Raw genomic sequence first — 25,970 nt, forward strand, 5'->3', positions numbered from 1 at the left:
GGTCATGTTTTGACTTTCTCGTACTCGGATGGCATGATGTTCGGCAAAGTTCAAGCCAGCATGAAGAATAAAGAGTATTCTGTGAAGGTAAGTCATTTCGTCTTCTCACTCTCAAAATCTTACATCCCCGTAAAACTACTGTTGGACAATAATCAGTTTACTTTGAGTTTAGGCAGATATAGTATATCCAATGGAAATATTTTACTGTTTACGTTCGATTTTAGTTGAGAGAGAGAGAGAGAGAGAGAGAGAGAGAGAGAGAGAGAGAGAGAGAGAGAGAGTCATTGAATCATTGTTTTTGTCTTATGGACCACGGACTTTGAGGTCTTGCTTCGCAAATTTTCGTTGCTATTGACTATTGTCTACTACATACTACTTAGTACAGTATTGTAACCTTTAGTATAGTACTCATAGGAGCATCACAATCACCAATCACGCTAGACATTTTATCATACTTCATGTAAGTAGACATAGGGGCAGCGTGGATCAGCGGTACGGTCTTTGCTTCGTACCCGAAAGGTACCGAGTTCTATCACCCGCCGCTGTGCTGTGTGGCCTTGAGCAAGTCACCTCACCCTAGCTCAATTTGCGGCGCTGCACTGCGGCTGATGCCGCGGTTATTCCAGTCTTCCCTTCGAATAGACCCTAGAGATAAATTTCCCCTATGGGATGAATAAAGAGAATTTTATTTATTTATTTAGACCAGTGTTGGTCACGGTAAACTAAACTTCCTATTGGGTGTAATGTAAATGTTGCTGCTCGAAACTCGAAGAAATCAATGACATTGTGAAATTGAATGTGAACTTCAATTTAATATACGAAAACAGATAAAATGGACGTTTCAGATTTCCCCTTTATAAACAAAACAGGATGAATGAAAGAAACACTGATTATTTTTTTGAATTGAGTTTTTATACAGCGTAATATCCACTAAATGTGCTCAAAGTGCTTTACAAGGGGTCCCTGGTCAACAGCAATATTTAACATGCAAGACGGGACATGATACCTGTTAGGCGATATTACAATTTTTTCAGACAATGACAACGCTGTTAACGGCCAGGTACTCATTTGACACCTGAGTATGGTGAGAGATTGTGAGTAAAGAGCCTTCTCCAAGGACTCAACTATGCGCCAAGCGAGGCTCAAACCCAGGCCCTTCTGATCCAAAAGCGAGTGTCATACCACAAGACCACATAGCTGCACAGCAGACGTTTTATTATTATTAGATTTTGTTTGTTTGTTTATGCCTATTGAGCATGATCGCAGCTCTAAATATGAATCTTTTATTCTTTTACTTCCACAGATCTATCTTGATGATGCCTTGGACATACAGAAAACAACTTGCGAATGCCCAAGGGGATCTTATAAATGTTCGCACGCTGTAGCCCTTTTTCTCCATGCTCTGGATAATCTGAGTCGCACTGACACGGAATGCCAGTGGAAAAAGAAACGTCAAGCAGACGATACCACTAAGACAGCCGAGGAGCTTTTCCTTGTTAAAATGAAGTACGACCCACTACCCAGAGCAGTAACAGATGATGACAGGTCTTGGTTTTACAGCCAGCTCAGTGGCTGTGGTCAATTCACTGGGTTACAGTGGTTGATGCAGCCAGAGCCTCGCAGTGATTTTACTTTACACCATTTACCTTTAGTTGATAATATTTTACACGATCCATGTTTTTTATCTTTTGATGATAAAACAAATTATTTTTTTGAGAAAATGAAAGTATCTGTTGATTATATTTCAACTATAGCGTGCCTTACCAAAGGACAGAATTCCAATGCTTCTTGGCATCTTGTTAGGAAGAGTAGGCTAACTGCTAGTAACTTTGGGTCAGTGTTATTCACTAAAAAAATTTCTCAAGCTTTAGTAAAAAGGATTCTAGGAGGGAAATTTTTACAAGGGGTTAAATCGGTGGCTTGGGGTTTGAACCATGAGAAAGAAGCGATTGAATGTTTTTCTGCTAAATTAGGAATCACTGTTGAAGAGACAGGAGTATGGCTTGAGGAGACTGGATTACTGGGTGCTTCTCCTGATGGACTTGTTGGGGAGGATGGTGTTGTTGAGATAAAATGTCCCTATAGTCATCGTGATAATATTTTAGAAGATTGTATTAAAGATACTAAATTTTGTTTAGAATTTGTTGATGGTCAGTATTATCTTAAGAAGAACCATATATACTGGCATCAAGTTCAGGGTCAACTATATCTCACTAAAAGAAAATTTTGTTACTTTGTAGTTCGGACTTTGAGATTTTGTCATTATCTAATTATTGCAAAAGATGAAACTTGGAAAGAAAATCTAGATGTTCTAAGAAATTTTTATAAAAATCACATTTTTACCCATATCATAAGTAAATAATGTACTAAACCCTATATTTCTATACATCCCTTTCACAAAACTGATATTAAACTTTAATAACATAAATATAAAGGTAGTCTCATTTTTTTCTGTATATATATAATAATAATATAATGACAACAAATATCCTCTTTATGAACAGATTGGATAAGAACTAAGTAGACCTGACTCGTGAGCAACACATGCGTATCTGTCAATTCAACAGTGTGTCCCCATTTAGTAGATTCAGCTAATCGTTGAAAAAAAACCCACCAAGTTTTAAGGAACCATTGAATTATTTGTTTATTGATCATATACAGCACCATCTATTAGAATGACAAAAAATTGATATGAACCATGATTATTAACATAATAATAAGCCCATAATTACTACTACTACTACTACATACAACAATTACAACAACTACTACTACTACTACTACTACTACTACTACTACTACTACTACTACTACTACTACTACTACTACTACTACTACTACTACTACTACTACTACTAATAATAATAATAATAATAATAATAATAATAATAATAATAATAATAACATAATTATACAAAGAAGAAAATGATTGTTAAAAACGTTATTTTTATGTGCGGCTATGTGGTCTAGTGGTATGACACCGCTTTCTGATCAGAAGGTCGTGGGTTCGAGCCTCACTAGGCGCATAGTTGAGTCCTTGGAGAAGGCTCTTTACTCACATTCTCTAACCGTACTCAGATGTAAAAAGCTGGCCATTAACAGCGTTGTCTCTGTCTGAAAAAATTGTAATATCGCATAACAGGCCTCATGTCCCTTCCTCCATTTAAATGTTGCCGTTGGCCACGGACCCCTTGTAAAGTACTTTGAGCACGTTTAGTGGATATTGCTATATAAAAGCTCTTTAAAAAAAAATTCAAATCAGTATATGTCACTTGGTAAGGCATGAAATCAGCATTTTATGAAATTTTTATATATACAATCAGTTCAAAATTTAATTTGATTGACAATTTAATTGTTTGTTTGTTTATTTTTAAAGGTTTTACAGCGCTTGCAACACATTTAGGTCATATCCGCGCCAGTAAAATGGATGAAAATGGGAAAGTTAAAAGTTCTAGAATTACAATAAAAGCACCCAAGAATAAGGGAGACAAAGGGATATGGTTCAAATAGGGAACAGATGTAGATTCCAAGAGCACACTATCTGTGTAATTAGTTTGAGACCACTAAATGTCCTATCCAGACACAAGCACAGGTCCCTGCCAAGAGGAACTCACTCAATTGTTTACAAATCATACATATGTCTTGATCTACCGAGTCTCAAATACAGAAGAATTAGGGAGATTTAATACAGCTCTACAAGATAATTCATAATATAAATGATATAAATCCATCAATTTTGTTTACATTTTCCAAGATTAAATATACCAGAGACGACAAATATAAAATATATATTCCAAGATTTCAGATCAAAATAAGTTAATAGGGAGTTAACGTCTCTGAGATTTAAGTATGACTAATTTATCAGAGACTTATGCATGATTGTTATGGTTCTGCTTTCATGATTATTGTTGTTAATATTTCATTATACAATGAACTTTGTACATTTATGATTTATTCGATCATGAACAATTTTCAATAACTTCAGTTCCCTCCGGATAATCGCAACACCTTGGGATCAGCGAAAATGTTGCGATTAACCGAAGTTTAGTTTCCAGTCCACTATTGCAACATTTAACGCATATATGGTAAACTCAAACCAGTTGTTGTAAACATTGTTCTTAGTCCACAACATACTGAGAAATAAGATTGAAATAAAAACCATATGGCAGTATATATTGATTGATTTCTTGAATTTACCACTTGTTGAGGGCGAAAATTTGTTGCAATTAACCAGTGATTTTTATATAGAATTAATTCTGTTTCTTGGGAAATTTCGCGATTAACCGAAAGTTGCAATTAACCGAGTTGCGATTATCCAGAGTGAACTGTAGTAATTTTCGACTGTACATTGTCTTATTGATATATGTTTTCCTTACATTGAAAGTGTGTAAAACTCTGTGAATGATACAATACACAAGCTATATAAGATTCTGTACTTATAAACTATTGTATAAGGCATTTAAAGAGTAATTCCTATATTCAGCTTTTAATAAGATAATATAATATGTAAAAGGAAAAATAATACAGTGCATAACAGAGAGATGATTTACAAGGAAAAAATATTGTCTCTCAAAACTCTAACTACACATTTGTTTCCCTCCCAGCTAGGGTATCCGGCCAGGGCCAGGACAAAACCAAGTAATCTCATCCCAAGACAAAGAGAGAAATCATTTTGGAAATCAGATATAGGGAGATAGAAGACACAGTATGTACCTCCCTTCCCATTATGGGAGGTCAGGAACCCCACCCAGGACTGACAATTTGATTCAGTCCAAAGCTAATTTGTCATATTTTATTTAACAATGTTAAAGACATTGAACATACATGGATACAACAATGCCATAATTTTTCATGTTTATCATATAATATCATGTATGGGTGACCTACAAAACCATTATTTTGAATGGTGATTTGATGATGATGAACAAAATATGTGTGTTGTACAAAATAAATGGCAAAGCTAACAAAATGCAGTCTCCTTAATAAGAGGAGACTGGAGATTGACAAGTGCTGCAACTAATTGAACAATAATATCAGATTTTTCTCTTAACATGGTTGGAATATATGAGAGGATGTTAAAATTTTTCAGTCTTTCATTAGCCCTCTCAACATGAATTTTACATGAAGCAATTTCTTTTGTTAATAAAATCTCATTTTCAGTAAATTTATTATGTAAAAAGGAGGGATATTTACAGTTACTCCCTGAGGTAAAATATCTTGAATCAGGAAACCTTTATCTGCTAAAATTAAATCTCCAGGGCTTAAAAGTTCTAGCAATCCACAATTTTGTACAATGGCCTTATCCGAGACAGACCCTGGATAAAGTTTAGAAACAAAATTTATCACACCATTTGGACTCACACCAACAAGAGCTTTAAAAGAATTCATGGACCTATAAGAAGAATAAGTTAACCGTTGTTTATCCATTTCTTTAGGAATAGCAATTTGGAAATCTGTACAATCAATAATCATTCTGCAATTTGGAAATCTTAAAAATGATGATGGAGCTGATAGCTTATTTTTATGTCTAGATGGGCATGTAACTTTCATAACATTTTCAAAGAGAAGCTTATGTAAAACATGAATAAAAGTTTGTATAATATTTGTAATAGTACTTTCACTAACGCTAAACAATTGTGAAATATGAAGGTTGGTGTAATTCTGTCTAAGTTTCATAAGTGTGATGAAAATTTGGTCTTTTAATGCAACTGTCTCTTCCTGAACTTCCCACCCACTATAATAAATAATGTTATCTCTAAAGCGCTCAACATATTGAACAATAATATTAAATATTTTAAAAGAATGTACACCTGTCTCCATTCGAAGAACTTTTTCTGTAAGGCTTGAAACAGTGTACGTGCGTTTAATGTAACTAAGTTGTTTTTTTAAGCTGGCTATTTCCTTATTTTTGTCTGTAATTTCATGTTCTTGAATTAAATTTGTTGTTCTATTAAAAATATTCTCACTTGTTCTACAATCTGTTTTTTTAAAGATAGAATCCTGTGATGATGATGACGAGAGTTGAGATGATGATGAGGGGAAGATAATGATGATGATGAGGAGGAAAATAATGATGATGAGGAATCTGGTTTTTTAAAGGTGGACCTTGTGATGATGATGAAGAGAGTTGAGCTGATGATGATGATGATGATGATGATAATGATGTGGTGTGGTGGTGGTGGTGGTGGTGGTGGGCTTCTTGATGTTGGTGCCAATTGAGATGGGGTAGGAATTCCTTGTGTCACTTTTCTTTTCTTTCTTTCTGGCTCTGATGGAAACAATTTATTTTTATTTCTGTCATACAATTCAGGGAGGTTGGCTTTGTCACCATCTCTGAAGTGACAAGAACACACTCTTGATGATGATGTTGAATCTTTGTCCTTTCTCCTGAAAAGAAAAGATTAAAAAAAAAAAAAAGAATTCTGTTGGGCATATTGGGTTTATTATTTAATTTGATAAGTTGTTTTAGACTATCTTGTTTGACACCGGCTCAATGCATGATAACTCAAAGATATGCAAGAGACTAGGCTACTGATGGGTCTCTCGCCTGTCTTTATGAAATCGCACATTCAGCAAAATGTCGCATCTCCTCATTACTTCTTTTGATGATTTTGACTAGGTATATAAAAATATGAATTATTAAATTTACATAATAAAAGGAGTTGATCTTGGGGTTGAGTGGGGCAAGACTGGCCTTATCTCTTTATTTCAGTCAGTACTGTACTGGCCAGTGCGGTGATGAAAATTTTGGAGTGTTAACAATCGGGCATTGGTAACGGAGAGAGGTCCCTGCCGCCATCTTGCTTTGTTCACACAGAGTTGGCACCTTGGCTGTCGGGGAGGGTAGGCATAGCAGAGAAACTTTCCAAAAAAGAGGAAAGTGTCAGAGGAAGAGAGAAATATCTGCGCGAGGGGGGGGGGGGGGGGGGGAGGTCCGTTATTTAATTAATTAATTAATTTTCATTTGCCACAAAGGTATCGAATTAAAAGTAAGATTTTAACAAATATATTCTACTCTTTCTTCTATTTTTCTCCTTAAAAAAAGATTATCACTTATCAGTAGAACTGAACTCTCATTCAGTTTATCTCTCTATCACTATCAGCCTCAGCATCAAAACGTGTAGATTGCCTATAATTTTAGCTTCAACTTCAATAAAAACTTAGTTTGGATTGTATTTTTATTTATAATTTCATGCAATTGTACAATTTAATCATAAAATATAGGTCTACGTAAGCTAGAACTAGACCTAGATCTAGACTACGAACTCTATCAAATGTTCTATTTAGTGCGTGCTTACCTGACTAAAGTGATCCACTTTTTCCTCAATTTTTTGTCTGCCTCTCCATTTGGGAATCTGTAAAACTTGCAGGAGTGACTCTCCGACTGGTGCAGACAATCGGGTACAAAACATGGACCATATTTATGATAAAAATAGTTTTTTGAGCGATTTTTCAATTATTCCTTTCTTGGACCAAGCATGGATTTTTTTGTTTAGAGCCAGCCGGTTCGTTGCTAGGCGGACGTGACGTCAGACTGTGGAATCCTATTACATTGAAAAATCCATGATCTCGGGCAATGATTTAGGATGATAATGATGACGATGTGGTAGCTGTGTGTTTGGGTTGGGCATTGAAACATGGATTATATAAAGGCAAAAATGAACACACATACACACACACACACACACACTATATATATATATATATATATATATATATATATATAATACAAAAACAAACGCATATACACAGAAACACACACAAACATACACACATAAACCCACACACACACAAACACTCACATATACACACACACACACACACGCATCAAACATAAAGACAAAAACAAAAACAAAAAAGCAACAAACTATTTAAAAATAATAACATAACAAAAGAAATACATAAACAAAAATAGCCCCCTCCTCCTCAACCCCCCCCCCCCCCCCCCCCCCAAGAAAAATAAAACGACAACAAACAAACACCAGCATAAACGAAAATTACATCTGCATAAACGAAAAACACAACTGCATAAACGAAAGAAATCTGACATTTCTTATTAAGGCAAAAACCCAACAACGAGCATATCAAAACAGAATATGATATAGCATTAGGGAGCAGTGCAGCATAGCGGTATGACTTTGGCTTCGTACCCAAAGAGTACCGAGTTCGACTCCCCACCGGCGGTGTTGGCTTGAGCAAGTCATCTCGTCCGATCTCACATTGCAGAACTGAAAAAAATATGAGCTTTTATATAGAGCAATATCCACTAAACGTGCTCAAAGCGCTTTACAAGCGGTCCCTGGCCAACAGCAATACTTAACACGTAGGACGAGACATGACGCCTTTTAGGCGATATTACAATTTTTAGGACAGAGACAACGCTGTTAACGGCCAGGTGCACATTTTACACCTGAGTACCGTGAGAGAATGTGAGTAAAGAGTCTTTTCCAAGGACTCAACTATGCGCCGAGCTAGGCTCGGACCCAGGACCTTACGATCCGAAAGTGAGTGTCATACCACTAGACCACATAGCTGCATTACGACTGACACGTGGCTTGTCCAGTCTTTCTTTTGGAAAACACTCGAAAAAATTATCATTTGGAATTTTACATATATTTTTTTTCTTAAGGCGAGCTCCTTGTAAGTCACGACGAACGAGAGCCTGTCATGAAGTGCAATTAGTTTTGCACTCCGCGATCTTGAAAAACAAACAAAAGAATTAATATGGCGCTTATCCAAATCCAATCTAGTATTAAGTATATGTTTTGTGAGTGCGTGTAATTGTATGTATATATGTGTGTGTTTGTGTGTTTTGTGTTTGTGTGCATGCGTGCGTGTATTAAGCGCTTAGATTCCGATATCTCGGAATACGCTACAACAGTCGTAACGTCACTTCCCCCCGTAATGACGCATGGTAACTTAGTAACTGGCTCTAAACTATCGGAACAATGGACAACGACCTTATGAAATATTTCTCCGACGAGCATAAAGGCGTATCCAGAGCAAAAAAACCCATTATAAATCCGATTATGTTTTGATTTTTACACATTCTGATCACAAGACATATGAAAAATTCTAGCCAGCATGATAAAAAGTACCGATTATCTTTGTTTAGAACAACGATGGCCGCCATTGCTGGACGACGTGACATCAGACTATTGAATCCAATTAAGGCGCTAGATAAGATTTCCGCAATGTCATTTTTATCCAATGGTTTGGAAATGGACGCATGTAAAACTTGACTCTAGTTATGACCCATGAGTAGAGTGACACAGGGGAATGGTCTTTTTCTTCGTATCCAGAGGCTGTACCCCCTACCGAGCTCGATTCCTCGCCACGCTTTGTCGCTTTCAGCAAGTCACCTGGGGTCATGCTCACCTTTTGGAAGTGCACTGCGGCTGACTCCTGGGTTATTCCAATCTGTCCTAGTCCCGGTCCATGAATTAGACCCGTGGGGCCATGCTCACCTTTTGGAAGTGCACTGCGGCTGACTCCTGGGTTATTCCAATCTGTCCTAGTCCCGGTCCATGACTTAGACCCGTGGGGCCATGCTCACCTTTTGGAAGTGCACTGCGGCTGACGCCTGGGTTATTCCAATCTGTCCTAGTCCCGGTCCATGAATTAGACCCGTGGGGCCATGCTCACCTTTTGGAAGTGCACTGCTGCTGACGCCTGGGTTATTCCAACCTTTACTTGGAATAACTCCCCCTCCCCTCCCAATTTTCCTTTAGGAGCTTTATTTTTATTGAATTTCTTATACTTATTTTGAAGACTAATTTCCTGCAGGTGACGATGAACGTGCGCCTCTCATATTCACCAATTAGTTTTGCATTCCGCGATCTTGAATTTTTTTTTTTTTTATCTACATGGCGCTCGTCCAGTGGTTTCAAACTCATTGGTTTGGAAAATTGTAATCCCCGTGCCTTAAAACTAGGTGGTTTTGATGCTAAAAATTAAACCTAATTATGAAAAAAATGAAATAAAATAAATAAATATATAAGTAAAATTCCCGTTATTCATCTCCATGGGGAAATTTGTCTTTAGGGTCTATTCCAAGGGAAGACTGGAATAATCCAGGCGTCAGCCTCCGAGCAGCAGGGCCTGCAAGGTGAGCTAGGACGAGGTGACTTGCTCAAGGCTACACAGCGCAAGCGGCGGGTTATCGAACTCGGTGCCTTTCGGGTACGAAGCAAAGACCGCTTCGCTGAGCCACGCTGCCCTACTTGGGTTTAGTTTCATATCGTTTATCGAGTACAATGAATATTATTGTTTCTGAAAGCGACAAAGATAAGATTCTCACATTTCTGGTCTTTAATAAACAAAAAAAAAAAAAAAAAAAAGGAATATCATAGCTTCAAAGAGGAGAGCAAAATCCTAAACACGGAACGTTTCGGGCTCAAAATCCTTCTTCAGCCAACAACAACAACGAAAACAACAACAACAACAACGACAACAACAATAACGACAACGACAACAACAACAACGACAACAACAACAACAACCACAATGAAAACATAAATACATTACTAAAAAAACCCACAAAACAACCCCCAGATCGACGGCAGATAAATATTTGATAACTGTGCGGCTATATGGCCTTGTGGTATGACACTCGCTTTCGGATCGGAAGGTCCTGGGATCGAGCCTGGTTCGGCGCATAGTTGAGTCCTTGGAAAAGACTCTTTACTGAAATTCTCTCACCGTACTCAGGTGTAAAATGAGTACTTGGCTGTAAACAGTGTTGTCTCTGTCGGAAAAAAAATTGTAATATCGCCTAACAGGCGTCATGTCTCGTTATACATGTTAAGTGTTGCTGTTGTCCAGGGAACCCTTGTAAAGCGTTTTGAGCACGTTTAGTGGATATTGCGCTATATAAAAGCAAAGCTCAATCATTTATTTTTTAACTAGAGGTGCCTAAATGAGTCAATAAGACGGAGAGAAGGATACAGGAAGTAAATGTGACTCATATATTAAGGGAACAACACAAAAGACATATCTATTCGGCACGCTCTCTCTATAGATAGTTCGAAGATGACGTCACTCAGGCCTTTGTTATTGTTTTTGCCATCCGCGTTTGTGAGTTGTTCTCACTAAACTGTATTAACCTGACTATAAACGTTCATGGTTACACAGAGTTTGTGTGTTGGTCCGTTATACTTCCGGATGGCAATGTTGTGAACTCCTTGGCCAATCGCATTCTATCTATAGATAGTATGCGCTTGGCTAACAAGTTCACATTTCCATCCGAAGTATGACGGACCACAACAAAATCTGTGTTACCATGAACTTTTATAGTCCGGATAATACAGTTCAGGGAGAATTACTCATAAACGCGGATGGCAAAAAAAAAAAACAATAACAAAGACCCGAGTGACTTCAACTTCATTCTATCTTTATAAAATGGTCTTTTATACACGTTTTTGGCTTCTGGTTGACCGCGACTTAATTACCTTTTTGAGACCATAGGTCCCAATTTAAGTTAGTCTGACTCATTTTAACAGATCTGAAATCATGTCAACTTAATGTTAATAGTAAAAATTATACTACGAATATTAACTTTGACACTTATTTGTGTATTAGATATTTAATTATTTGAAAAGTGATTGTATACTCAAAATCGTCAAATTAACATTGAATGTTGTTTATAAGCAGCGTGGTTCGGTGATTACAGTCTTTGCTTCGTATCCGAGTTGGAATACCCGCTGCGCAGTGTTTTAGTCTTGAGCAAGTCACCTCGCCCTAGCTCAGTACGCAGCGCTGCACTGCGGCTGGCGCCTGACAAATTTCCCTTATGAGATGAATAAAGGGAAATTTATCATTCATATTAAATTCTATCCATGCATGAAAGTGTTATAGAACATTTAAAGGGTTTTAAAACCTATTAACTCTTAGACGATACAATACGATATAATACGATACGATACGATATGATACGATACGATACGATACGAATAGGGGAACACGATTTGGCCACTTGAAATCATCTTTGGTTTTGACATGTGACCGATAGCTCACAAATTGGATTCACTAGTCTGATGTCACGTCGCCCAGCAACGGGGAGCAGCGTGGTTCTAAACAAAGAAAATCGGTACTTTTTATTCGTAATGCTGGCTAGAACTTTTCATATGTCATGTGATCAGAATGTATAAAAGTAAAAAAAAATGATCAGATTTATAATGTTATTCTCCTCTCGTGGGAGAAATATTGCAGAAGGGCGTCCGCCATTGTTCCGATAGTTTAGAGCCAGTTACTAAGTTAATATGCGTCATTACGAGGGAAGTGACGTCATGACTGTTGAAGCCTATTTCCTTCTCCTCTACCAGACAGAGCGTGACATTCGAGTCTGGCTCCGAATACGGGCTATCCGAAACCATAATATTATTGGGTTTTTTCCTGGGATTTTATTTCATGGCGCTTCCTTATCTCCATCACTTCTAGATAATCAATATTGATGCGCCAACTCCACTTATTTATCGGAGTTAAGAAAGACAGGAGAATTTCAGATTCCTGTTTTCAATTAGATAAATGTACAATAAAAAAATCTTTATTTCTGAATGCTAAATTGAAAAAGCATCATTAAAAAGATATAAAAACATTCCTGGTGTGAATAATTGTAAATGAGATACCTTTGTTTTGGCTGCGAATGGTTTGAGCCTCGAGCTGTTTTTATTGGCATTTTGAAATTTCCTATTTGAAAATGAACTTCTTACGGGGTGAAATATATTTTACACGATTGTTCCTTATCAATTTTGTATTCAGTTTATGACGCGTCACACCTGCAAAACAACTATTTCACATTTTGGAAAGTAAACTTTACTTAATATTTATACAACGTAGTCTTTATAGCCATTAGGCCCATGGAGTCGGAGTTTACCCCGGTTATTATAGCGTGAAACGGACCATAGCAATTTCTTGCTTCCTATTGGACAGGATGTTAGTCTATCGTAAAGTACTTTCCACCAAATCTAACAGTGTCAGCTAGGTATATGGACAACGGTTTTAGTAAAATGCTCTCTTGCCCCCCCCCCCCCCCCCCGCCCCCACCACCACCACCACCAATATTAATAGTACCATACCACCACACAGACCTATGGGTAATCTTCAAAGTTTTTAGTATTGATAGTATGCGCTTGGCTAAGAAGCTCATAACATTGCCATCCGGAAGTATAACGTACCAACACACAAAACTGTGTGTATTCATGAACGTTTATAGTCAGGTTAATACAGTTCAGTGAGCATTACTCATAAACGCGGATGGCAAAAAACAATAACAAAGACCTGAGTGACGTCATCTTCGAACTATCTATAGTGGATTTAGTGAGAACTTATCACGATAAAATGAGAAAATGATGTTTTGATATTGCACCAATGTGTATTATAATATAAATCTAACTGTCTGAGGGCGATCGCGAGGGAGAGAAATGAATGGTGACACATGGAGAAAAGAAAAAAGCAGAAAATTGGGAATACTATGTTGGAAGGAATATATATATATATATATATATATATATATATATATATATATATATATATATATATATATATATATATAGAAGGCTAAATGAAAAATAGCTTGATTGATTGACTGATTAATTGATTGATTGACTGATAGATAGATTGATTGATAGACAGATAGATAAATAGATGGATATATATATATATATATATATATATATATATATATATATATATATATATATATATATATATATATAGGTAGGTAGATATATAGATAGATCGTGGCCTTCAGAAATTCATAGCCTAACACTGACCAAAATGTCAGGTCACAGTAAAAGGCGACGATCGCCAATCTACCGAGTAGAGAGTTGTATTCAATAATACAAACCATGGATTCATTAGTTACCTTGAGCACTATTAAATACGACTGACTTTTTACTTTCTCATTTTGGTGATTGACGCTTTGCATGTAATGAATTTTTAAAAGAAATTTAAGGGTATATATACTTTTAAAAAGTTGTGTATAGATAAGACAAATTCATAGATGGATGTGTGTATGCATGCATGGATGGATGGTCGGATGGGTGGATGGGTTGGTGGATGGATAGTGAGAAGAACAAGAGAATGTGTACTGTGTATAAACATTCATCATCATCATCATCGTCATCATCATCATCATCATCATCATCATTTCCTTTTCCACTCTGGGACAGGGTATAGGCCTCAGACAAACAGTTTCTATCCTTCTCTACCCCGAGCTAACTTTTTTTTTTATCTCGTTCCATGTCCTGTCACTTCTCTTTATATCAGCTTCTTTAATTCTTCTCCATGTTCCCCGTGACCTTACCCTTAACTCACTCAACCTTAACAACGAATGTATCCGTAGTATACCCGGGGGTTACTTTTACCCCGTGCCTATTTATTACATTCTTCTGAGACAAATTATAGGCGTAGTAACAAAGCTAATGTCCTTAATTTTTACATGTCGTTAATGGTCGTCGAATAAAACTATCTATGTACATGCTCATTTTTAATACATATTTTTCCAATGTTGAAAAGTAGCAAAAATCTCTAGGATTGAGTGAGTTAATCTTCCGAGGGTTCCAGTTCAATACTCTTTTCCCTCCCCTATAGTGGAATCATTCTTTCTTCCCAGTTGTGTGCTTTCCAATCTCTTCATTCTCTTTCCCCCCCCCCCATCGTCTTCTTCTTATTTCCTTCCCACTGGCTTCTGCTGTGTTCTTTTCATACTTCTTCATCATAGAATTTTATCCTTCCATTTACTCTGAGTACTTACGCATGCACGTGTTACGAACATCTGTATCTCCTTTGCACATAAACAATACAATAATCAAAAGCAATGAAAGCTTTACTTTAAATAAACAAAGACGATGATGTGGACGTATTCATTTTTAGGATTTCCCTTTTGTCAACAAACAAGATGAGAAACACGAATATAGATGAAAGGATGCCGTTGTCCCGTAATAAACAAATCAACGGCATTCAACAATATCTCAATTATACTTAATATTTCATTCATCGTGTTTTGTTGACAAGGGAAACCAAATGTCGTTCACTGTCTCGTTCATTAAATGAATGGTCAATTCCATTTACTATGTTTTATTTCTTTGAGTTAAGCAACAGTGTTGCACTGAGAAGAAAAGAGTAGGGGAAGAGAATGGATGAGAGGAAAAGAGAGATAACGAGGAAAAGGGAGAGAGAGAGAGAGAGAGAGAGAGAGAGAGAGAGAGAGAGAGAGAGAGAGAGAGAGAGAGAGAGAGAGAGAGAGAGGGGGTTGAAAAAGAGAACAAGTATGTAGTGAGTCTGTTTACTATAACACATCAGTGTCTTTACGTCATATTGTAGCTATTTATCTTCCAACACGATAAATCCGGACGGACAAAAAAACAAACAAAAAAACAACAACAAAAAACAAATAAAAAACAAAAAAAAAATAAAGCATACATACAATGTTTTTTTTTTTTTTAAACTAGAGAAAAATAGGGAAGGTAATTCTGACGTCTTTCCCCATGCCAGATTTTGAGTCCGTGCCAGATTATTATTGCTTAAAATGCTAAACAAGTCAGTGACAAGTTGAAAACAGTCTGAAAAAAAAATACCAAGTATTATAAGACACCACTTTTCCGGCTGTATTGTTCATAAAAGTTGAAATAAATAGATATTTTCTTATCACGCGGTCATGGAACTGTCTTGTCAATTTAGGAGTGGAAATTATAAAATGTTATGTCGTATTTAGTATTTGTCTTAAAAATATGACTTAATAAAACACCAATAAAAGTACCAAATTAGTAAACTCAATTTTATTATGCCAAATCGGTTTAGAATTTGGCTTTAAAAACGCAAAACTGGCAACACTGATTTTGGGTCCCCGCCAGCAATTGAGGATCTTTGGAATGTTCTGTTTTTGCGTTTTCTTTTTGATAGAATATTTTTGGTAAATGATGCAATTTGATCGCCTTCGTTTTGGCGGTCAGAGACTTGCCTATCAGGATTATAAATACACAAAACCATTTTTTTAAAAAGAGAACGAAAATGAAAATTACAGTGAATTACATAACCAGTCGGATGGTGAAAAGATTTGAACTGAGATATTGCGAAGTTTAGTTAGAATGTCAATTTATATCAAAAATGAGTTCTTGTCATAAATGATTAAATCAACCCTTTTTGTACATCTTCGGGAAATATCAAAGCTTAATTTTACTTCTAAATATATTTTATACTTCGTCAAGCTGAGTAAAATCTGACCATAACCATGAAAAATCACCCGATTTTCTTCAAATAAAGATTAAAATGCTCTGGGGAGCATATTCTTTCAGAAAATGTAAATCCAAAAATTTCACCTTCCGACAGATTATGTCATGCATGACGTTCATGCTCAACTGGCTTCACAATTCTCGCATTAATTATTTATTATATTCCTCACCCTTCAGCCGGGTATATGAAATCCATTTTTATTATTTACAGTAGAAGTCACCTGTTAGGCGTCCTTTTGTACTATCAATCTCAAAACATCCGACACTGCTTTTAGCGAGGTACTCTACATCACTCTGATTGCAGTGCCATGTGGCAGTGAATGAATTTAACTATTTTAAATATTTTAAAAGCAGAACCAAAACAGCAAAGATCCCTTCACAAGCGTAGTCTTAGGGCTAACCCACACCGGAGACTGACTCCGACGAACCGGCACTTCCGTCCTGTGCCGTCCTCTGCCGTCTTCCGGATAAAGGCGTCGGGTACGGACAAAATACTAAGAATAAAGAGAAGAGCCGCTCGACCTACCCATACCAAGATCGAAAAATAAAAAAATAACGGCAGAGGACGTCGGGTGCTTGGTATGGGTAGGTCTAGCGGCTCTTCTCTTTATTCTTAGTATTTTGTCCGTGCCCTGCGTCTTTATCCGGAAGACGGCAAAGGACGGCAGTGCCGGGTCGTCGGAGTCAGTCTTGGGTGTGGGATAGCCCTTAGTAAAATTAAGCCCAGATAAAAATACGTCAAAAAACAGAAGACGACGATTACAAAACGGAAGCAAAAAGTGAATTGTTGTTAGAAGTGCTCAAGAAACAAATGATTCCAATGGTTGAACTCAAACTTATTTTGTTTCGTGTGATCTTCGTCTTGTTTTACGACTAATGTTTGGGTAAGTATCAAATTTAGATATTATAGAAATAACCAATTCATATAAAAAGAACAAAATGTTCATTTTGATCTCAAGCTTCAGCCAATTTATCACCAGTATTGGTTGGCAAAGCAAAGACAAAACAAAGATAAACAAACGACAACAACTACAAACAAATTATAAGTGCAATCGGCCTATCATAAGCTATCAGGGGAGTCAAGTGCAGGTTTTAAAAATTTTGGATGTACAAATCGACAGGATGACTAAGTCGGTTTAGAAGTTAAATATGATAATGATGATGATGATGATGATGATGATGATGATGATGATGATGATGATGATGATGATGAAGTAGAAGTCGAAGCCAAGTTGTCGCTAAAAAATTAATTTGAATCTAGAGTGATCTTGCAGGTACTACTATCTGGTCAATGCATAAACATTCACGTCATAATAAAAAAGCATATCAATTTGTAGAGCAAATTGACAATGAATGTGCCTTTAATGCTCCATAAGACATGTTATTTGTATGTACTTATGCTGAGTAGGTATAATATTTTTAGAATACAATACACACACACTCCTGATTAATGAATGAGACAAGTTAAGGGCGTCCTGGACATCATTTTGATGTTTACGTCCAGCCAGGATTCATCATGAGGGAGGGAGATATATGAGAATAAAATTGTTACAATCTGAGACTCTTATAAATAGAAGTGTTTTGTAAGTGTATGGTGCTAAGGGAGCATAACGTACTTACGTGTGGTTTGTTCTGTGTAAGTCCCTTTGTATTCTGACGTCATAAATTGGCGTGCCAAAGCAGATTTCCCGACTCCAACACCTCCCATCAACAACACTCTGGGAACAATAAAAAGAAAGTTCATTTAAAGTTTCCGTGTGCCTCTCTTTTTCAACACAATTGCACATCTCACCTGCCCACCTTAGAAAAAAAACTCAGCAACCAAAAAATACTAATAACTTTTGTTTATATTTGGCACAATATCACTTAATATGATCAAAGCGCTTTACGAGGGGTCCAAGGCCAACAACAACAATCCATATGTAGAAGACATACCTACCGCCTGTAAGGCGCTACTGCATGTTCCATCGACAGGAAATAATGCTGTTACAGATGATGGTGTTTTACACTTAATTGGATTCAATAGTCTGATGTCACGTCGCCCAGCAACGGCGGCCATCGTGGTTCTAAATAAAGAAAATCTGTACTTTTATTCTTCATGCTGGCTAGAACTTTTCAAATGTCTTGTGATCAGAATGTGTAAAAGTCAAAACATGATCAGATTTATAATCACCCCCCCCCCCCTCTCTATATACGCTTTTATGCTCGTCGGAGAAATATTTCATAAGGCCGTCCACCATTGTTCCGATAGCTTAGAGCCAGTTAATAAGTTATCATGCGTCATTACGAGGGAAGTGACTTTACGACTGTTGAAGCGTATTGAGAAGCTGTGGTTAAAAAGTCGTTCCTAGGTATCAGCTTTTCACCACCCGCAAGCAGGACTCGAAACAGGGACCTACAGGTCAGATGCCTAGTATCAAACGACAAGGAACCAAAAACTTCTACTTAAATAATCTGCCATTCAAAAAAAAAGAATAATGGCAAATTTACCTAAAAGTCCAAATCATTGTGATACGACCATATGGGTACTGAATGCCCATGCGGTCACCCCAGACAGACCGTGGACCACATCCTGTCCGAATGCTCGCTGGGACCTCACTGCACCAATGCTGACCTGAGGGAATGCAACCAGACTGCCCGGGACTGGCTGACTCACTGGCGCGACAAGATATGATGATGATGGTACGACAGAGCCGAAGTCACAAATAACTATACTCTGATCATGAGCCTTTGGCCCAATGGGTTTGATGGACATTGTAGGATCAATAATTCAATAAATCTGGCTCTCGTCAGAAAGACCTTTTCATCCGCATCACAACAAGTGTTGTTAATAATGACATCACCTAATCTGGTGCTCTTTAGATTTGATTTATCACTACCGCTCTTGGTAATAGTTTTATAAATCATATAAGGTTACACGTTCGTGACAAATACATTTCTTGACCTTGACCAGGTTTAGTCAATTCATATATTTTGATACCGGAAGAAGCAAAGGTCAACGGAAGTGACTTGGAACTCGTGGAGGGACACAGACAGATGGATGCCCTATATTACCATCCTTATTGCCGATCGAGAGACTCGGATATTGTGGAAGATGCTAGCCACGGAAAAGACAAATGAATGCCCTATATTATCATCCTCATTGCAGGATCAAGAGACTTGGAGTTCGTGGAAGATGCTAGCCAGGGATACAAGCAGATATTACCATCCTCATTGCCGATTGGCATGAAGGAGAATAAGTGTGGAAAATATCCTTCAGAGCTTAACGGATAGTAGTAATTGTTTGTAAGAAGCGAGTCCATCGCAATGTACCTACTTTCCAATTAATTGAATCACAGCTGGGTGTTCATAGGACTCAGAAATATCTCGACTGCACCTGTGATAGATAACGGTCGTTTACTTCTGAGGTAAGTACTTTCCCGCTGTGGTATTGGGACCACTAAAGCAGTGAGTAATCAATAATTGAGCTTTTTTTTGAGCTTTTTTTTGTAGAGCACAATATCCACTAAACGTGCTCAAAGCTCTTTACAAGGGGTCCCTGGTCAACAGCAACATTTAACATGTAGGACGGGACATGACGCCTGTTAGGCGATATTACAATTTTTCGGACAAAGACAATGCTGTTAACGGCCAGGTACTCATTTTACGCCTGAGTACGGTGAGAGAATGTGAGTAAAGAGCCTTTTCCAAGGACTCAACCATGCGCCGAGCGCGAGGCTCGAACCCAGGACCTTCCGATCCGAAAATGAGTGTCATAACACTAGACCACATAGCCGCACATAACTGCTTACTACCTGTACAAATTGTGGAGGTTGACTGAGGAATTCTGACTTTCACCAGTGCTATCTTGGGAAGATCTTCGATGGTGTGCATTGCCTTCATGAATGGAATTGGTGCTCCCTGCAGATTTGAGACTGAAAGTAAATGAATAAAAAGATAGCCATACTATGTGACTCAGGGTCTCAATTTGGTATTATTTCAAATGTAACCTAATGTCTTTAAGTAAATTTAAAGTTTATACTAACTGGAAATATGAAATTTTATTTTATCACTATTTTTTTAAAAAAAGCATATATTTTTCTTTCCATTAAAAAAGAAACAACAACAAAATAGGCAAAGAAAAAACAAAAACAAAAACCTCACCAGAAAAAAACCCAACCCCCCCCCCCCCCCAAAAAAAAAAAGAAAACTAAACCCAACACGCCCCCCCCCCCCCCCTTTTCCCCGAAAAAAGACCCTACTAAAAAATATCACACACAATATTGTTTAATATTTTTGACTATTAATTCATTTTACAGTATATAAGTTATCAAGACAAGACATCATTTTCAGGAGGTGGGTACAAAAGCTAATTTTCTGGCAAACCTATATCGTTCAATGATATGGAGGCGAGATGCCCGACTGTGTAATAAAGCACTGATTACACCAGGAGGCCCCTGGGTTCGAGTGTAGCTTCACATTATTATTATTATTATTATTATTATTATTATTATTATTATTATTATTATTATTATTATTATTATTACTATTATTATTATTATTATTATTATTATTATTATTATTATTATTATTATTATTATTCTCATTATTATTATTATTATTATTATTATTATTATTATTATTATTATTATTATTATTATTATTATTATTATATTATTATTATTATTATTATTTATTATTATTATTATTATTTTATTATTACTATTATTGTTATTATTATTATTATTATTATTATTATTATTATTATTATTATTATTATTATTATTATATTATTAGTTCGATACAGTTACTATTTTTCACCTTTGCATACTATGCACTTACCTGTTTGTTGACCGTTTGAAGGAATCCCCATGATTGACCAACCCCTTGGATGTGGTTTTGAATGACCGGACACGACACAGCTTGGACTCTCGGGGAATGAAGGGATCTTTGAATGGGATGGAGTAATAATAATATTGATAATAATAATAATAATAATAATAATAATAATAATAATAATAATAATAATAATAATAATAATAATAATAATAATAATAATGATAATAATAATAATAATAATAATAATATTAATAATAATAAAAAAATAATAATAATCGTAATAATAATAATAATAATAATAATGAAAATAATAATAATAATAATAATAATAATAATAAATAATAATAATAATAATATAATAATAATAATAACAACAATAATAATAATAAGGATAATAATAATAATAATAATAATAATAATAATAATAATAATAATAATAATAATATTGACGATGATGAATATGATGATGATGTGTGATGAGGATGATGATGATGATGATGATGATGATGATGATGATGATGATGAAATAATAGTAATAATGATGATAATAAAAAACATCCATATTAACTAGTTAACAGCCATAATCTAGACCACATAGCTGCACTAAAATTACTCGTCAGTTCAACTAAAAAAAACATCCATATTAACTAGTTAACAGCCATAATCTAGACCACATAGCTGCACTAAAATTACTTGTCAGTTCAACTAAAAAAACATCCATATTAACTAGTTAACAGCCATAATCTAGACCACATAGCTGCACTAAAATTACTCGTCAGTTCAACTAAAAAAAACATCCATATTAACGAGTTAATAGCCATAATCTTGACCACATAGCTGCACTAAAATTACTCGTCAGTTCAACTAAAAAAAACATCCATATTAACGAGTTAATAGCCATAATCTTGACCACATAGCTGCCCTAACGTTACACGTCGGTTCAACAAAGAAAGATCATTCTTCTCAAAGTCTCAGGTTTTTGTTTTGTTGTCAAGAGGAGAATCAGTTAAATAGATCGATGTTTCAAGGACGATTTTTCTGGTCAAATGTTTAATTACACGTTTGTCTAAATTACGACAGTGAACTGGATAAGCTTCTAAAATCTAAAATCTAAAATGAGTTTTTATATAGCGCAATATCCACTAAATGTGCTCAAAGCGCTTTACACGGGGTCCCTGGCCAAGAGCAACGTTTAACATTTAGGACGGGACACGACGTCTGTTAGGCGATGTTACAATGTTTATCGGACAGAGACAACACTGTTAACGGCCAGGTACTCATTTTACACGGTGAGAGAATGTGAGTAAAGAGCCTTTTCAAAAGGACTCAACTATGCGCCGAGCGAGGCTCAAACCCAGGACCTTCCGATCCGAATGCGAGTGTCATACCACTATACCACAAAGCCGCACAGCTTCCTGTATTTTGGTGATACCTTTAGCTGCTTGGTTAGCTTGATATGAACGAGTCCCCTATAGATAGTATGCGCTTGGCTAAGAAGCTCATAACATTGCCATCCGGAAGTATAACGGACCAACACACAAAACTGTGTGTATCCATGAACGTTTATAGTCAAGATAATACAGTTCAATGAGCATTACTCATAAACGCGGATGGCAAAAAACAATAACAAAGATCTGAGTGACGTCATCATCGAACAATCTATATTGCTGAGGAAAAATGAAAAGTAATTGTGTAGGTATTGCTCAATGTTGCTATGGGTATCGATTCTTTGTAAGCCTCCAACAGACAGTCGGAAGTGTTAAAGTAAATAAGGCCTCAAGGTGGAGCTCGTATTATGATTTGACGAAAATAAATATCAGCGTTTTTCATTTAGCTTGAAGACACCATACATATTTGGGGTGGGGTGGGGGGTGGGGGTGGGGGGGGGGGGGGGTATTTGTTTTGGGTTCTTGATCAATATACTATATGAAAAGCGATTCGATGTGAACTATAGATAAGGAAGATGGGCGAGAAAAAATCCATGTAGAAAAGGAACGTGGAAGGAAGGTCTTTATTTGGTTTATTGATGACGATGATGATGATGATGATGATGATGATGATGATGATAATGATGATGTTGTTGATGGTGATTATGATGATGATGATAATGATGATGTTGTTGATGGTGATTATGATGATGATGATGATGATGATGTTGATGATGATGATGATGATGATGATGATGATGATGATGATGATGATGATGTTGATGATGATGGTGATGATGATGATGATTGTGCTGCTTTATTTTTTAGTTTGGTCCTATATCTTTTGGCCTTACGGTCGAAGTTTCAAACGCTGCAAAGTTCAATTGTTTTGTTTAAAAAGACTCTTTTCTCATATTTTTCACCATGCCTTTATAGTAATCGGTTGTTGAGATGAATAATTAGAATTCTTTCATAGTATAACAAAATTATTTTTTTGTTCAATTAAAAAGAAATATTGCTTCATGTTTCGATTGATTAAAACAATTCTACACTAATTCTCAAACTGTTAATAAGTGATATTCATCCTTTGCGCTCAACCAAAAAGCTCACAGCATTCGCCTGCCCAATATAACGTACCAATACACACAACTATGTGTAACCTTGATCATTTATAGTCTGATTAAAACAGTTTAGTGAAAACTGGTCATAGAAATGGCTGGCTAAATACAATAACAAAGACCTGAGTGACGTCAACTTCGTTCTATCTATAAAATTGGCTTCAACAGCCGTTGCGCCACTTCTCTCGTAATGACGCACAGTAACTTAGTAACTGGTTCTAAACTATCGAGAACAATGGCGGACGCCCTTATGAAATATTTCTCCGGCGAGCATAAAAGTGTATCCAGAGGAGAAAAACATAAATCTGATCATGTTTTGACTTTGATTTATTCTGATAACATTATATGTGAAAAGTTCTAGCCAGCACGAAGAATAAAAAGTACCGATTCTCTTTGTTTATAACCAAGCTGCTCGTTCCTGGGCGGACGTGACATCAGACTACTAAATCCTATAGACACTTAGATAACCACGCCTTTCGGACAGTCATTATGATGTAAACAATGGCAGTGATTGGTAAACATAGCGAACTACACAGGTTTTTACTATCGATGGCATGTGCCATCACTGCTCTACTACCTTAATCAATATAACCAACACAGAAAATTATGTGTAAACTTAAAAGTTTATTATATGATCGAAAAAAGATCATCTATCCTCACTTTTTTAGGTCCCGTGATCTGCCTATACACATCCTGCTACTAAAATAGTTAGGCCACTTTATGATTCAACATGTGACCTATTCATTATTTGCCACCGAAGGACTGGTTACATACACACTTCCAAAGAGCTTGTAACCAGACAAGTAGAAGGTGTGACGTCACGACTTTTCTTCCCTATTGGTCCCAATGAAACTACGCATATTCGAAATGCAGATCTGTGGGAAATTACAGGATAAGAGGAAATAGAAGTAGACATTAAGAGGAGGAGATGGAAGTGGCCTTGCCACCGTCTGAGAAGGCTAGCAACAAACATTACCAGGCAGGCTCTAACATGGAACCCATGGGGAACGAGGAAGAGAGGGCGGCCTAGAAATAGCTGGAAAAGGGCATTGACGGAGGGCCTAAAACTGAGAGAGAAGATGGCAAAAACGGGACAAGGTGGAGGCTAGGGAGGCTGCCATGAAACCGTGCGGCTATGTGGTAAGACATTCGCTTTCGTTTCGGAAGGCCCTGGGTTCGAGCCTCGCTCGGCTCATAGTTGAGTCCTTGGAGAAGGCTCTTTACTTACATTCTCTCATCGTACTCAGGTGTAAAATGAGTACCTGGCCTTTAACAGCGGTGACTCTGTCGGAAAAAAAATGTAATATCGCCTAAAAGGCGCCATGTCCGTCCTACATGTTAAATGTTGCTGTTGGACAGGAACCCCCTGTAAAGTGCTTTGAGCATGTTTAGTGGACATTGCGCTTTATAAACAACGCTCAATTTAAAGCTCAAGTTATGAGGGAATTCGTAGATGGCTTATGCTCCAGTCGGATGAAGGGCCTAAGTAAGTAAGTACGGCTATAATGCTCCAGTCGGATGAAGGGCCTAAGTAAGTAAGTACGGCTATACTATTTTAAAGAACACCAGATCATCTTCGGTGTTTACTTTTAATCGCATTCCTTTGTTTATAATATTTATTTATTTCAGCGTAATATTTGAATTGCCCTTTAGCACCCATGGGAGGACAACACCACGCCATTATGAATGAAAGGTCAACCACCAATTTCCGATAACTATCAAGGGAGACTACCAGACATTGGTTAAATGAGTTTCGTATGTCATTCCAAAAGCAGCAAGCCACGGATATCGGGAGGGGGCCCAATTTTGTTAAGTTAAAGATTTCCATGCAGATCACGCCCTATTACTTAAGGATATGAGGGAAAATATATTGGGGTAAACTCAATAGCCTTGAGACAAGGGGGTGTGCTTTGGGTTGGGGGATGGGGGTGGGGCGAAGAGGGGGGGGGGGGGGGGCGTGTGGATAGATGGGTGCGAGACCGCATAAATGTTATATTGGTAAATGATAGTAATGATGATGTAATGATGAGGTTGATGATTATGACGATGATGATGATGATGATTAAATTATGCCAATAATAATAATGATAATGATAAAAATAAAATAATAATAATAATAATAATAATAATAATAATAATGATAATAATAATAATAATAATAATAATAATAATAATAATAATAATAATAATAATAATAATAATAATAATAATAATAACAATATTATTATTATTATTATTATTATTATTATTATTATTATTATTATTATTACTATTATTATTATTATTATTATTATTATTATTATTATTATTATTATGATCATGATCATGATTATGACGATGATGATTATGATAATGACAATAATGATATTTTATAT

General features: G+C 36.4%; 2 protein-coding genes across 2 annotated transcripts in view; one reads left to right on the forward strand and one right to left on the reverse strand.

The window, feature by feature from the left end:
- Positions 1 to 5,121, forward strand: part of LOC144976857 (uncharacterized) — a 6,201-nt gene extending 1,080 nt beyond the window's left edge. Inside the window, exons 1-2 of the mRNA XM_078921390.1 lie at positions 1 to 87; positions 1,304 to 5,121. The exon at positions 1 to 87 is cut by the window's left edge and continues 1,080 nt beyond it. Coding sequence (XP_078777516.1) covers positions 1 to 87; positions 1,304 to 2,362 — 1,146 coding nt within the window. The 3' untranslated portion in view covers positions 2,363 to 5,121. The remainder of the gene's footprint in view (positions 88 to 1,303) is intronic.
- Positions 1 to 25,970, reverse strand: part of LOC144976859 (ras-related protein Ral-B-like) — a 53,113-nt gene that overhangs the window by 17,217 nt on the left and 9,926 nt on the right. Inside the window, exons 2-4 of the mRNA XM_078921392.1 lie at positions 21,054 to 21,159; positions 20,027 to 20,146; positions 17,853 to 17,950 (exon numbers count right to left, since the gene is read on the reverse strand). Of these exons, the coding sequence (XP_078777518.1) occupies positions 17,853 to 17,950; positions 20,027 to 20,146; positions 21,054 to 21,159 (324 nt within the window). The remainder of the gene's footprint in view (positions 1 to 17,852; positions 17,951 to 20,026; positions 20,147 to 21,053; positions 21,160 to 25,970) is intronic.

The sequence above is a fragment of the Berghia stephanieae genome, chromosome 7, assembly GCF_034508935.2.
Source record: "Berghia stephanieae isolate SIO BIC M18660-M18661 chromosome 7, UCSD_Bste_1.3, whole genome shotgun sequence".
NCBI lineage: Eukaryota > Metazoa > Mollusca > Gastropoda > Nudibranchia > Aeolidiidae > Berghia > Berghia stephanieae.